Genomic DNA, 15,522 nt, shown 5'->3' with positions numbered 1-15,522 from the left:
CAGCGTGCTGGGGAAGGCTGTCCAGCCCTGGGCAAGCGGAGGGCAGAGCTGTCACTGGATGCAGAGGAAGCACAGCCTCAGGCACACTGGGAAAGGGTCACGGCCATTCAAACACAGTGTTGGGCTCCTGGGCTCTCTTTCTTGGAGTCCTGAGGATGGCTCTAGATCTTGACACCAGGAAGAGGGCATCCAAGGGGAAGACCAAGTGTCCCTGCCTTTAGAGGGTCATCTGGCTTCTACCCGTTGGATGAACTCATGGTGTCTCCCAGGTCTGCCTCCAGGCTGGGTCTCTGGGACCCCCTCCCCAACACCGCACCCTCACCCCATAGCTCTGGGGGTCCGATCCCAGCTCTGGTTAAGGCGCACCAGGGCTGGTTGCACCTTCCCCACACTGTCACCTTCGTTCCGTGTCCCACCCCCATCCCGGAACTCCCTGGGCTGGGCTTTTGTTTCCTCGGTTCCCAGGCAGTGCAGCTGGTGCTGTGGGCTGGGGAGGGGGTGGAGGATGTGGCAGAAAGCCCGTGGGAGGGAGCTGTCTCTTAGTTTCAAAGGCGAGCCTGGCTCCTCAGGCCCCACCCCCCATCATAACGCTTCCCCCAAATTCCCACACTGGTGTCTCAGCAAATAAGACTAATTTTTTTTTTTTTTTTTTTTTTTTTGGTTTTCCACTTGCTCTTGATACCTATTTAAGTGTGTGTGTGTGCGCTATTCCCAGTCATCATCAGCACCAGAGGAAATTGGAGCCAATTTGCTGATTTTTTGCTTTGAGTCCCCGGTATGCTGGCAATCTCTTCCTCTCTGGTCCTGAGGACTTTGAGGGGTCACCTCTTCAGCCCTCTGAGCTGCTGGAGATCTGTGCAGCTTATTTAAAGAAATAGAAGCCAGGGTGGCTTCTAGCCAACAGGCAGGGCAGAATTTGTAAGTACCCTAGATATGGGGTCTGAACCACCTGGTAAAGGTTGGACACCCCCCGCCCCGAAGAGAGAATAGAAAGAAAAAGAAAGGAAAGGATAGCTACTATATGCCAACCCCTGGGTTAGGTGCTTCACGTACATTTTATGATTGCATTCCTGAAACTACATCACAGGGGAAATATCTGTGAACAATACCCAAGAGTACATTTCTTTTAGGTGAGGAGGATGAGGCTCAGCAAGGCGACATAATATGCCCAGGTCTCCAGCTAGCAGGTGCTGGAGCTGAGGTCTGAATCAGATTTGCCTGGGGCCGACACCCAGGCTTTAGCTGTGCCTTTGAAGAGGGAATGTAACGTGTGGTGTGGATGGAAGCTGTTGCCTTGTGTTTCCCTCTCTCTGAGATCATCTGGTTGATAATTGCAGGCGGGTCAGGTAGGAAATGCTGATGGAGTGTGCAAAGGTCCTGGGGTCCTCTGCCTGGTTAGCAGGAACCTGTGTCTGTCATCTGTGCAGTGTTCAATGTTCATGAGGTGTTTTCATGTGTAACATTTTATTTGATCCTTGGGATCCTTGGGCCGCCAAGTTGTGGAGGAGGAAGTGGAGGATCAGAGAAGTTAAGTAACATGCCCAAGGTGACACAGCCCAATAGGCTTTTGATACTAAATGAGCGAATTAGTGCAGAGCTGGGTCTGAAAGACAATGTTCTGTGAGTCTGAGCCAGGCCAGGGGAGGGTGTGACATGGGCTGCTTTGGTGAGAAGCAGGTGGAGAAAAGGGCACCATGGGAGGTGTTGAAGGCATAGCAGCAGCCTGGGTGCTGAACAGGAGTTGGCTGGATTGATTAAGAAGGACAATGGGATATAGTGGGACCCTGGAGCTGGGGAGAAGGGTTTAGCTTTCTGTAGGATGGAAGCCACAGTAATGGGGCTGCTGGGCCTGGGTGAGGGGGACCTAGTGAGGGCCCAGGAAGTCTGGAATTGCCCTAGAAGCCGCTATTGCCAACTTTCTCCTGACTTTGGAGCTGAGAACAGGAGCTACTCATCTTTCTGTTCCTGGAAGCCGCTTGCTATTTGCCCAACCAGGGACAAGTCTGTAGCTGCAAGTGTAACTCTGGGGTGTGGAGGAGGTGGTGAGCTCAGAGCACCCACTTCTGTCCCAAACTTCTCTTGGGGATATACATGGTGTTTGGGGCAGCAAAAGTGTACATTAAATCACCCCCAAAATGTGTGGTGTCTACTCCTGAGCTGGCATTGAGGTAGGTCCTGGCTCTCTCTTGGTGCTTACAGCTCTGGGGAAACAGACACCGAACCTTCATTTACAATGTGGTGAGTGGTTCAAAAGTGCAGGGCGTTGTTTAATAAATATGTACAGAGCATCTTTTATGTTTTCAGTGTCGTTTCAGGGGCTGGCAAATCAGTAAATAAAACAGGCGAGGTTCTTGTCTTCAATGAACTTACATTGTAAAAGCTGATAACAGGAAGAACATTCCCTTGGGAATCAGAAAGGCACCCAGATGTCTTTGCCTCCCACCTTGTCAATTTCAGCTCACCCCTCTCCAAGTGAAGGTCATGGCCCCTGGCTACCCTCTGGTCAATAAATAGGTAAATGGCTGGGTATTGTGCAGAGTGGGGTGTGATGTAAGTTACTGTGGAGAGCTTATCTGGGAAGGCACGTGAGGGCTGTGTCTATGATGAAGATTGGGCGTGAGGGTGCATCCTGGGGTTGCGGGAGTGCGGTCCTCCCTGCCAGTGATGCTGCCTGAAGCCTCTTCCGAGCACCTTTGTGGTGCTCGCTTCTCTGGCTCCCTAGATGCCTGCTGATTACTGATTTTATTCCTGAATCCCTCTGACTGCTCTGGGCCCTGCTCTCTGCAGGATGTGCAGCGGCCCTGCCCTGGGAACTCCCATGTGCCAGGACGGGTGCCACACTGAATTCCCAGCCCAGCCCAACTGCTCCCAGCTAATGGCGACTCAGCAGGGGTTACCCCACTAAGGGCAGGCCAAAGCCAGCACCATGCCCTCCCACCTCGCCCCACTCCTGAAGGAGCAACAGGCTGGCAAGGGAACCAGGGAGGGCCGAAGGGTTCTTTCTCAATGGAGACATACCCCAGCTTGGACCAGCGCCTACTTCTGCAGGGACCTGGGACTTGGACCCTCGCCGTTCATGGCTCTGGCATCTAGGCGTCTGGCTGAGAGCATCCATGGGCAAAGGCTAAGCTCCTCAGCCCAGCACGAGCATCTTTTATGTTTTCAGTGTCGTTTCAGGGGCTGGCAAATCAGTAAATAAAACAGGCAAGGTTTTTGTCTTCAATGAACTTACATTGTAAAACTTGTATGCAGGAACTTGCCAGGGGGCACTGCTCTGCACACATGCAGGACGAGCTTTATGGGGGCAGTGTTTTTGGCTGTGAGTAGACAACCAGTGCTGGGGCTTCCTGGCTGGGGCAGCAAAACGATCTGGGAACCTCAAAAATGGAAAAATGAAGTTAACACTCACCAAGTACTTACGGTGTGTCAGGCACTGCTCAAAGTGCTTTACTGCATGATCTTACAATAACCTTGTGAGTTAGATGCTGTTAAACCCCTATTTTGCAGATGGGGAAACCAAGGCACAAAGACTTAAGTGCCTTGCCCAGGCTCAAACGCTAGTGGGTGGTAAATTCAGTTCATGACACCCTATTTAGTCCCATTAGAGCTACTGACTCTCTTGTCCCCAAGGTCAGAGCGCCAATAGCCTGCATGATTTGGAGCCATACTCTAAAGGGGCTATTGACAAACCTGAATGCATCAGGAATGACCAGAGTGGGGAAGGACCAGAAAGCTGTGCTTTTGAGGTACAGGGCAGGAACTGAGGATATTTTGCTCGGAGAAGAGGTGGATGTGGGCAGCCTCCTGATTGGCTTGCAGAAAAGTGACAAGATTTTCCCCTGGGCTTCTAGGTGCCAGCACTAGTACCAAGGGTGGAAGCTTCAGGGAGCCTGGCTTCATTCTTTCAAACTGAAGGCTATCAAGGAATAAAGCTATTTGAGGACAGAATGGGAGGCCTTGGGTGGTATGAGCTTCCTGTCCCTGAAGGTGTTCAAGAGGGAACAGGCTGGATACTTGGGGATGTTGTTGAGGGGATTTCTACATCCAGTGGTGTTGCAGGTTGTTGGCGGGAGTCATTTCCAGCCCAGAGACTCTATGAATCTATCATTCTGGGTGAGTAGAATAAATGGAGAATCACCTGGGTAGCATCACTGGTCCCCTAAATGTCTCCAGACACTCCAACCAGGGCAGGAGAGGAGAAGCTAGGTATCCTTCAGGGAATCTTTTTTAATGGACCGGAGTAAGCAGTAAGGGGCTCTGACCCCTGGCAGGTAGTTCCAATCCCTGGCAGGTGTGTGCCTAAAATCTTGGGACTTAAATCTGGGTCCTGAGCTGGGACCTCCTGTGGTTGGATTTTCTTGCTTCCTTGGACCACCTTGGTGCTTGACTGTCTCCCTTCATGGGTGGGCTTACATTCTCCATATACAGTTGAAATTCCCTCCTTGGCTCCAGGTCTTCTGGATACCATTACATCTTCTCAGCCTCCAAATGTGCCTTTTCCCCTTGCATCTTGAGTGAAGGCCACCCAGAAAACAGGACTTTCTTTGACCCAAGTCCAAGCCTGCCAGCCCAGATACTCTTTGCAACAGCAAATTCTTCAGGGTTCAGTTTTCCCTTTGACTTCTCCTGTGCTCCCCCCTCCCCACCCAGTAACCACCCAGAGCCGCAGTTCCCCTCCCAGCTCAGAGTTATGGTGGTGGGTCCTATTTCTGTTCAAATTAGAAAGTTCTGCAGCATGGTTCTTGGATTTAGGCTGACATCTTAGGAGTAGGGCATGGCGGGTAAATCTGAAATGTCTGGGGTCCGGCCTGCATCCCAATAACGTGGCCACTGACTCAGAGGTGTGGGTTCATTGGAAAAGGGGAGGTAGCTGGGTTAGAAAGGTAGATGTGTGAGCAGCAGGCCAGCAGGGGTGGCACTGGGAGGTGATGGTTCCCCGGGCAGCATCTCGTTTGTTATGCCTCCTGAGTCTCCACTCCCTTCTGCCTTTTCGAGGTGGCAGAAGATTTGGCTTTGGGGTTATCTTATAAACAAATAGTCAAGGAGAAATCTCAGGCGCTCACGCAGCTGGTATATGCCCTTTGGAATAAGATGTGTTCAGTTTCTCTAGATGTCAGGGAGCTTGGATCACTGTGCTCTGGAAGGCAGCCCCCATTCTGGCCTGACTGGTGGGCGACCACATCCAAATCTTAGTAATGTTCCTGTCTTCTCCATACCTCTGGTATCAGATGGCGACTGCTCAGCTGTAAAAGGTTTCTGAAGCTTTACTTACTGTTCAAAGAACTCTGCCCATTCCTGCTTCTTATTGATCAGCATGGGATCCACTGGGAAGTTTCCTCCTTTCTAAGATGCTAGCTGTAAGAGATGGGAGGGATTATCCCCTGATTGGCAGGGTGCTGAGCTGGGTCACAATCTCTCTAGGACCCAGTGACGGCTGGAGATTGGGAATCACGGTGATGTGACAGCCATTCTTCCTTGTCAACCAGGACATTCTTGCCAAGCAGACAAGACACCTCAAATGTTCCGTACCTCTACTGACTAAGAGGAGGGCGTCTATGACACTTTCTTCTGCCCCCTCATCCAGGTCTGGCTGTTCTCAGAGGTTAAGAATTAATGAAGCATCAGGATAGTTCCCTTGTGCTTGAAGTGAAACTGCACAGGTCTGTTTTTTGACAAGGTCCTTGCATCTGAAACACCCACTTTTTGTCACCCTGAATAATATCCTGAGAATCTACATCCCTGAAACCTCTTTTTTGTCTCAACAATCCCTCCCACCCAGGTCCATGTAGAATCAGAGACTATTCAAGCTGGAAGGGACTATGGGAGTGATCTCAGTACTTCTCAAACTGTAGTGTGCTTATGAATCACCTGGGGAGCTTGTGAAAATGGATATTCTGGTTTAGTAGGTCTGAGGTGGGGCCTCGGATGCTGCATTTCTAACAAGCTTCTAGGTGATGTGGATGCTGCTGGTCAGAGGGTCAGGCTTTGGGCAGCGTGGACCAACCTAGTCATTTTACAGACTGAAAGCTAAGGCCCAGAGGCTTAAGTGATTTGCCCGTGGTCCCAAATAGAACTCTGCTCTCGCCACTCCCGGCCCATCATCTGCTTTAAAAAAGGCCTTTCTCCTTGTAAATTGCCACTTCCTGCTCAGGCTCAGAGCTCTAGCATAAACGTAACATAACGTTCCATCTTAATTCCCATCTTACTTTCAGGATGAAAGACTTCTTGTCCCATCAGGGCCTCTTGCTTCACAGCTGCATTTGTACCATCTCCAAAGGGGTTTTACAAGTTTTTAAATTTGTTCTGATTTATAGACGCCTCCACTTCTCTCCTGGAAGTGTTAAAAATCATTTCTTTCTCAAAAAAAGTGTGTTGGGCACCTTTAAGACACAACCATCTTAGTTCCAGGCTGGAGAACTGATGCTGGGCTAAATCCACATGGTGTATTGGAGTCTTTACTTGGGCACACACCTGCCAGGGGTTGTAACTACCTGCCAGGGGTCAGAGCCCCTTACTGCTCACTCCTGTCCGTTAAAAAAGATTCATCCTGCTTATTGGAGTCTCCCCTGACATGGTCTGAGAAAGGTTCTCTGTGTTTCTCTGCTAACACCTGCCACCTCCTAAAAGGCCAAGTGACAGCTTTGACTACACCTCAGTTTCCCTGATTCTCAAACATATTCCAGAGCCAACCACGGATTGGCACTTATGGTGGACTAAGGCTATCAGAGATGGCCTTGGGCCAGTAGGAACTGGTTTGAGAGTCTAAGGAGGTCTCCACTCTCTGTCCCCTCCTGCTGGTGGGAGGGCAAAATGCCAGTCTGGCAACAAGGTCACACTGGCAACAGGGGGTAAAAGTCTCACTGAGGCCAAGGGAAGGTGGAATGTAAGGGAGAATCGGGAAAACTGCCTTTTATAGACACGTTCTTTTCTTCCTTCCTTCCTCCCTCCCTCCCTCCCTTCCTTCCTTCCTTCTTTTCTTTTTTTTTTTTTTGCTTCCAAGTTTACTCACAGCGACAGTGCCACTCGCAGGCGCCCAGCCAGTCTGTGATTGAGCCCGGGGCGGGCCGGTGGCCCCCCGCATACCCCTTCCCCCATCTTGCTCGCAAGTTGCATGACCTGCATCGGAATCCACAGGGGGGCGGGGGAGAATCCTTTCAGATGCTGGATGCAGTTGAATTCAGTGTGTTCGCTTCCTCGCCTGCCCTCCTCCAAGTCGGCGAGGAGAGCTGTGCTTTCTTCTGCGTGTGAATGCTGTAGTGTGTCTGCCTTCTCGGACTTCCCTAACCCTTTCTTTTCCTTTCCGGCAGCGAATGCTTCCGTGTTCTCAGCAAACATCTAACATTTGGCATTCTGACGTTTTATTAAAAAGAAATATCTCTACCAAGGCAAAAAGCGGGGACTCTCCTCCTCTCCCGACGGAAACTGAGCTCGCGTAGAAGGCTGCACCTGCTTTGCGCCCCTACCAGGAAGGGGTGCTTGTGTGGGAGGGAAGGAGGGAGGTCCTGCGCCCCCGAATCCGGAGAAAGCAGCCCGCCCGCCCCCTCGCCCGGCAGCCAGCTCAGCGCACCCGAGAGAGCCGAGCCCGAGAAGCCGGCCTCTGACGGTACTGGCCTGATGCTTGCCAAAAATTGCCCCTTGCATCTCAATTTCCCCGGCGGTTTCTCTCGCACGCGCAGCTCGCCTGGGGCCACCTCGGATCTGCAGCGCAGCCCTTTCGGCGCTAGTTCCTTCCTTCCTCGCGCCCTGTCTGCCCAAGGACGCAAAACCCACCGCCAAGAAGGCGCAAGGGGCGCGGGGGCACCAACCCAGCGGTGCCCCGCAGTCCCTTCCCAGCCGATCCTAGCTCCCGGACTCTCGATTACGGGAATGAGTGTCATTTAGACCGAGGACCGGGCGTCCGCGGCCCCGGTCCCCGGCTCTGGGTGCCTCTCTGGGGGTCCTGTGTGCTCCCGCACCACTGATCGCCGTCTTCAAGCCAGTGCCCCCCACCCAGGCTCGGGAACGCTCCCCGATCACCTCGGCCGCGTTCATTTCACTTCCTCTCGCGGTCCGGATTGCAGCAAAACCGGGCAGCGCGAGGGCCAAAAAGTGGAAAGGAGAGCGCCTTTCCGCGTCGCGCCGCCAGCTCTCCAAGTCCCCCTCCCCAGTCCAGACCCTCGCAATCCCAACTGCAACTTTTTCCCTTCCGTCTTGCTTTCCTCTTGGCTGCGGCGAGCGGGCGCCGGGCCGCTAGGCTTGGAGCTGGCGGGCGGGCGGGCGGCCGCGTGGCTGCGGGTGGCTGTGCGGGCGAGAGCCGCGAGCCGGCGAGTGGGTGGGTAGGTGGGTGGGTGGGGAAGGAGGAGGGGAGAGGGCGGGCGGGGAGAGAGAGAGGGGTGTGGGGAGGAGTGGGAGAGGGAGGGAGGGGGGAGATTCCGCTCTCTTGCCTCTCCCAGCCGGGGCGGGTGGCGGGGGGAGGAGGCCGCGAGGAGGGAGGGGAGGAGGGTGGGGGAGAGAGGGAGGGAACCGAGGAAGACGCTCGGATAACCCGTGCGTTTCGTAAGGCTCGGAGCACTTGTACATTTCTGCAGGCGCGCAGCGAGCCATTTGCGGCGGCTGCTGCAGCTCCGACCACATCTTCCTCCTCCTCCGGGCGCCGGGTGTGTGGATGTGTGAGTGTGTGTATTTTGCAGGTGTGTCCGTTTTAATTCTGCCCAGTAGGTGGGACTTGGTGACTTTAGCACCATATTTTCCTTTTCCTTGTTTTTTTTTTTTTTTTCCTTTTTCTTTTTTTGCCTCCCCACCGTCTGTTGCAACCCTGCAAAGTCTCGGAGTCGGAGAGCGCGGCTCGCTTCCCGAGCCCCCGGACCCGGCGAGCCGGCGAGCGCAGAGCCGGCCACCATGCCAGGCAGACCGCGCCACTAGGCGCTCCCCGCGGCTCCCACCCAGCGGCGGCGGCGGCGGCGGCCGCGATGGTTTCAGACGCTGAAGGATTTTGCATCTGATCGCACGGCGTTTCAAAGGCAGAGGCCCCCCTCCCCCTTCCCCCCTCCCTCGCCGTCTTTGTTTCCTTCCCCCCCAGCTCTCCCCACTCCCCCCACCCCACCCCCCTCTCCTCTCCTCCTCCTCTTTTTTAGAAGCAGCGATCGGAGATGGATGTCTCTCTTTGCCCAGCCAAGTGTAGTTTCTGGCGGATTTTCTTGCTGGGAAGCGTCTGGCTGGACTATGTGGGTTCCGTGCTGGCTTGCCCTGCAAATTGTGTCTGCAGCAAGACTGAGATCAATTGCCGGCGGCCGGACGATGGGAATCTCTTCCCCCTCCTGGAAGGGCAGGATTCAGGGAACAGCAATGGGAATGCCAGCATCAACATCACGGACATCTCAAGGAATATCACTTCCATGTAAGTCAGGCGGCCGCTCCCCAGCCCGCCTCTCCCCTCGCTCCGCGTCTCCCTCTCGCCTGCCCGCCGACCCGCAGGGCGCGCGTCAGGCTCGCTGGCCCTCCGCCCGCCCCAGCTCGCCGCTGCCCGCTGCCTGCCGCCCGCCGCCCGCCGCCCGCCGCCCGCCGCCCGCCGGGCGCGCGTCAGGCTCGCTCTGGCTCGGGAGATGCTCTCGGGCTGCGTATTCCAGGTGACTCCGGCCTTGGCGAGGCGTGATCTGGTGATGCGTGTGTGTGCCTCTCCCGCGAGAGGACCCCAGCCGGCCGGGGCACGCGGGGCCCGGCTCCCGCCCCCGCCCCCAGGTGCTGCGGCTCGTTTCGAGGGTGCGAATCGGGTTCTTTGCCCCCCACTAAATAGCAACAGTTTGGCCACGCTCAAGTGGAATAAAGTAGACGAGGTTCAATTCCCCGGCAGCGGCGCCGGCAGCGACAGCGGTGGCGGCGGCAGCGCTTAACCGGGAGGGAAGGTGACAGTTAGGGACTGCTCGCGATCCAGCCCAGAGGTTTAACTGTTTCCTTTTGGAAACAGCAAAACACGCTGTCAAGTAAACAAGTTGGGAGTTGGCTGCTCGCAGGGAGACTTTGGACATGTCGAGGCCGTCATGGACGCCTACCTCTTCCCTTTCCTTCTCGCCCGCCCTCTCCAACCCCATTTTGGGCATTTCCGAGACACCCCCCACCCCCCCGCCCTTTCCCACCCTCATCTGCATCTGGGCGCCTACAGATCCTGTTCCTGTTTGAGCTCTGATAACTGTTCCAGTAATTCCGAGTCAGGATGATGAAGGGAGGAGGGAAGGCTTGCGTGTTTTGGGGATGGGGCTTCTTATACGATCGTGCAGATCCCTTTATTTGGAAAATTGAACTCTGACTAGCATTTGCTTGGTTCTGTCCTGTCTGAGTGAGACCTGTGGTGGCCTGCTCTTCCCCCTACCCCCCCCCCCCCGTTATTTTTCTTCGGCAGGGATGTGGGTTAGAAGCATGGGCGGAGAGAGCCTGTCCAGATTATCTTCCACTGACCTCAGCCAGGTGACCCCCATCCCATCCTGCCATCCAGAGAAGGGTGTGGATGGCACTGGGAGTGTTCAGGGGGTAGCTCTCACCTGTCTCCCCTCAAGGTCCCCACCCCTTGGAGACCCCTGAAGTGGGTGGGATGCTGAAAAGGGTTGGCACTGAAGTCCTGGCTGGGGTCTGAGGCAGGCATTTGGGCAGACTCCAGAGGGGCTGGATTCTGCCGTGGGTGCTGCCCTCCCAGGCATCAGCTCTCCCTTCACCTCGGCCCCAGTGCGATGGGGCTGTAAAGCCTGGAGGAATTGCAGTCCTGCTCTCTCCGAAGCCCACCACCCTCTTGGCTTCATGGAGACTCTGCTCGTGTTCTTGCAGCTAACAGTTTGAGGGAAGTGTGCAGCCCAGGAGGTGTCCCTGACTCCTGGCCCAGGAGACAAGCTTGACCCATATCTTGGCTCGACCGTTCACCCCCTCACCACCTTCAGCCCGGCTGGCCTAGGGTGACAAGATAAATAGCCAAGGGTGGGGTGGAGGGGAGGGCAGGAGAAACAGGATGGACCCAATGCAGCTTCTCCCACCTGCAGGCCACAGCATTCCAGCATCCCCAAGGATGCAGCCAGGAGGGTGGGAGTGAGATTGTCAGGGAACCTCTGCCTTGGACGTGCACTGAGGGGTGGGGGTAGGGGTGTGTGTGGGATGGGAGGGGGGAGCCTAGCAGTGGGTCCAGGAGCTCAGGAGCTGGACCTAGGGATTTTCAGGGGATCGGGTGGGCCAGGGGTTGGAGAGACGGTGCCCCAGGTGCCCAGTGCGGGCCTCTGGGAGCTGGTGAGCCTCAGCCAGCTTGTTCTCTGTTCCAAGGGTGTGTGTCCCTGTAGGAAGCTGGTGGGAGGCGGGGAGGGTCACAATCACGTAGGCTCTTTATGGCCATGCAGAGGTGTCCCCCCTCTGAAAAGAAAGCTAGGGGAAGCAGTCTGATAAAGAAGAGTTGGGTTGAGCTTTCCAGGCAAAGGGCCCAAGGTGGGGCTGCTGGGAAGGTAATGATGGGAGGGGATGGGGTGGCTTCTTGTCCCCTTTGCCACTGAAGGACCCCAGAGGGGCAGCTGGGGCAGGTAATCCGGGAGTAGATTGGGAGTCCCTCTGTGTGTGTCTTCATCCTTGTTTCAGGACTCAGACACTTTGCCAGGAATTCAGGACTCCTTTCCTTGAATCCACCCCAACACCTAAGAGCCAGGGAACTGGATTCCCACCGGAGCTGTGCCGAGTGGCAGGTGGGGGAGGGTCAGAGGTCATGGGTGGGATGACCCTTCCTCATCCCATCTTCTCCCCAGTGCCCTGTTATATCTATGGCTGGTATTGACGGAACTAGGGAAGGGCCTAGCCTTCTGGCCTGGAGGCAGAGCAGAGAAGGAGGGGAGTCCTGCTTGCCCTGGGAAGCAGGTGTCACCATCCCTGTCTTACCTCATGATGGAGGCTCAGGCTACAAAGTAACTTTCCTGGGGGCACATAGCCCCAGCAGTGAGCCAGGCTTAGGCCTTTGTCTGTTGGACCCCAAAACCCAGGTCCCCCACTCTGCAGGGCTACCTATGGACGTGGGCTGGAAGGAGGGGCTTGAGGACAGAGAGGAGCCCTCCAGGTAGGGAGGGGGGGCTTCCTTTAGTGGGACCTGGAGGTGAGGCTTCAGTCCAAGCCCGGGCTTTGCTGAAAAGGAATGTGTTCTTTAGATCTGATGCTATCAGAGATTTGGAGATCAAGGGGTCCCCCAGCCTTCCATCAACCTGAAGCTCTTGATGCTGGTATATGTCTGGGGGTGCAGCTTGGGCAGACTCTGGGGGCCGAGGAAGAGGCTGGGGCAGAAGCTGGAGTTCCAGCGGGCCTAGCTAAGGGAACCTGGGGTGGCTGCCACCCAGCCACCCTCCTGTTCTTGGGGCTGTGGACTCCTGAGGTCTCTCCCTCAGGTGCTGAACTGATCATCCCTGAGTTTTCAGAGGGACCAGAGATTCCCTGTGGTCCTTCCTCTCAGGAGTGGCATGTGTGGTGGCTCCTGTGTCCCCATCGGAGGGCGCCTCTGATGGGGTAGGTGGCTGCCCCATCAGTATCAGGAGGAAATCCGCTGCAAGGCCTCAGTGCAGAAGTGTGGGTCTCACCTCCGCCCTCCCAAAGTGCCCTCCCTTTTGGCTTCTTTCTGTTCAAGAGGCCGATCCCTCTGCCGTTGGAGCTCTTGACACACAGTAACCTTACCTAGAAGGGTCCATGTGCGGCCGCACCCAGCCAGGCTCTGACGTCACAAAGGCAGAAGGGTGGTGGCTGGGAGGGGGGGCCCTCTGGCGTCTCTAGGCCAGGCCTGCCTGGGGTTGGGTTGGAGTAGCGCATCCTTGGACTGCTAGAAAGAAAATCCAGGGGGAGAAGATGGCATCGCTGGGCTGGGTGTTCCTGGGCTTGTGAAGACAGTGGGCTCTTGGCTGGGACCCTGAGCTGCCACCTGGGTCTCCACACGAGCCACCACAGGGTCCCTGGTGTTTACAGCACTCTGGTCCCTTGATTTCCCCTGTCTTCCCTGCAGGCCCTCCCCTGGCTGGGTGAGGGATCATTTGGGGCTTTGGCTGCTGTACTGACTTCCTGATTCTTAGCCTTTCTAAGGGTCAAGGGGAGAGCCAGCCTTGACAATTACCAGTGAGAGCTGGGCTGCAGTCAGGGGTGTGAACCATGCCCCAAGAACATCATAGGGTTCAATCAGGAGCCCCCCACATTGGGGCTAGGCCTGAGGGAGGGAGGTAGAGATGTGAGGGGCCTTTGAGGTGAGATTTAGAAGGGGAAGTGGTTATAGCCCTGGGGAAAGAGGTACTTCCAGGATAAAAGCTGGGGACCCTGGACTGAAGAGGCCCTGAGATTTTGTATGGAGGCCAGGCTGTTGGTGGGTGGAATCCAGGCCTTCCCTGGAGGACCCTCCCTGGAGCCAGAATCCTCAGCCCAGGTCAGTCTTCCGAGGCACAGCCCAAAGCCCCGGGCATCAGCTCTGCAGCTCCAGGGGACCTGAGCACATGATGGGTTTGGGTAAAACCAGCTCAGCCCGGCCCTAGCTCTGAGAGTTCTTGGCCTGGCTACCGAGGGCTGAGCATGCAGCCTGGGAGTCAGCCCAGCATCCTGCAAGAGGCTGACCACTCTCCTGCGGAGCGGAAGTGGAAAGAATGGCTGTGAAGAGGGACGGGCCTGACATCCGCTCCCCTGGGCAGCTCTCCATCCTTGCCTTACCTGTCCCTGGTGGCTGACTCCTTCTCTCTGACTGTAGAGGTGGACAAAGGCCTCCCTTGGGCTGGCCTTTGCCAGTATTGTGGCATCTCTGCTGCTGCCTGGGCTGGGGTCCCCATGTAGAGGGCTGCGTTCAGTGGACTGTACTGGGATCACAGACACCATCTCCAGCCTCCCTTTGGGGCCTCCAGTTGGCCATTGGCAGGGTAGGATTAGAGAAAGGGATGAGACACATGAGTCCCACACCTGGATTTACCCTTTATCCTCTGTCAGCCACGGTAGAAGACTGTAGTCTTTCTGAGCCTGGAAATTCAACTGTGAATTGAGGCCATGGAGCAGTGTCCTTTCCAGCTGAGACATATGCCATCCCAGGGCCCAGGGAACATCCCCAAGGAGGTTCTGCTAGGCCACTTCTAAGGGCACCATCCCTGGGCTTGGTGCTGACCCTTGTGATGCCACCCAGAGGAAGACAGCAGGTGCTCCCTCACTGGCCATTTTCCCTTCGTTCCTTCCCCTTCCACCTCTAGAGTACTCTGGGCCACCCAGTTTGGAGTCCACTGTCCAAACCAAGTGCCACCCCTAGCAAGAATGCGCCGAGGCCCGCAGCCTCCCGTTAGAGGCTGGCACCCAGCTTCGTGGCCCGCCCCCATGCCCCCCGTGTACCGTGAGCTCAAGGCAGGGAGATGTCCTTCTGCAGAGTTTCAGCTCATTGCCAGAGCAGGGGCCTCTGCTGGGTGTGAGAAGAAACCGTTAGAGCTTCCATTTCAAGTTATTCTCGTTGAGAAGAGGGAATATTTAATGTTTAATATATGAATCGAAGAAGTATAAGCATATAATTTAATAACTAGGAGTGTTTGGGGGTTACGAGATGAATTTTTATTGCTAAAGCATGCATAATCAAAAAAGCTTGGTGCCCAACGTTGTCGTGGCTGGAAGGGCCTGGGCTTGAGAGGGAGCCGGGTTGACAGTAGGAGGGGTGGTCCTGAAGCCCCTGGCTCTCCTTCTTGGCTCTGTTCCCAGGAGGGGTTGATGAATTGGGAGTAGGGGCAGGGGCATGTGAGGAGGGAGCAGGCTGGGTGGCAGAGGGGATCAGGATTCCTAAGCACCCCTAGTCCCAGGGCCAGGCCAGTTCTCAAAAGACGGTCCCTAGTAGCCCTCTGGGTCCTGCCCTTTGTCCCTTGTAGCACATCCTTCACCTCCATGAATCCCTCCCCCCCCAAATTCATTTCTTCCTGCTCTCCAGTTTACAGTTACTGTGTTTATTATTTTTTTAATTAATTGATTAATTAATTTTTGGCTGTGTTGGATTTTCATTGCTGTGCGCAGGCTTTCTCTAGTTGCAGCGATCGGGGGCTACTCTTTGTTGCGGTGCACGGGCTTCTCATTGTGGTGGCTTCTCTTTGTTGCGGAGCACGGGCTCTAGGCACACGGGCTCAGTAGTTGTGACTCGCAGGCTCTAGAGCGCAGGCTCAGTAGTTGTGTCACACGGGCTTAGTTGCTCCGCGGCATGTGGGATCTTCCCGGACCAGGGCTCGAACCTGTGACCCCTGCATTGGCAGGCGGATTCTTAACCACTGCACCACCAGGGAAGTCCCTGTTGTGTTTATTTTTTGCCACAGCTACTTGAAGTACCTAAGCAGCGATTATTAGCCCCATTGTCCTGATTAACAAAACAAACAAAATAAAGGACAGAAATTGAATCCCAGTGGTTGAGTGTCTCACAAAAGGAAAGATCCAGAAGGGTCTTGAGGCTCCTCCTCTGATGCTCCCTTCGTGGCCGCTCTGGTGTCCTGGACTCCATTCTCTCCCCGGCAGTAACCCTGTAGCTGGATACCCTCTGGCTGTTGGGAACGGAGA

The 15,522-nt window shown here is 55.4% G+C and overlaps 1 protein-coding gene across 7 annotated transcripts in view; it reads left to right on the top strand.

Moving 5' to 3' along the window:
* Positions 1 to 9,128: 9,128 nt before the first annotated feature.
* Positions 9,129 to 15,522, top strand: part of NTRK3 (neurotrophic receptor tyrosine kinase 3) — a gene marked incomplete at both ends in the record, with an annotated part of 370,615 nt that continues 364,221 nt past the window's right edge. For all 7 annotated transcript variants that reach the window (XM_082649288.1, XM_082649287.1, XM_082649286.1 and 4 more), the window contains one exon: positions 9,129 to 9,376. In XM_082649288.1, coding sequence (XP_082505414.1) covers positions 9,129 to 9,376 — 248 coding nt within the window. The remainder of the gene's footprint in view (positions 9,377 to 15,522) is intronic.

This window comes from Grampus griseus, assembly GCF_964374135.1.
Source record: "Grampus griseus genome assembly, chromosome: 2".
Taxonomy (NCBI): Eukaryota; Metazoa; Chordata; class Mammalia; order Artiodactyla; family Delphinidae; genus Grampus; species Grampus griseus.
This window is presented reverse-complemented; position numbering and strand designations above follow the sequence as displayed.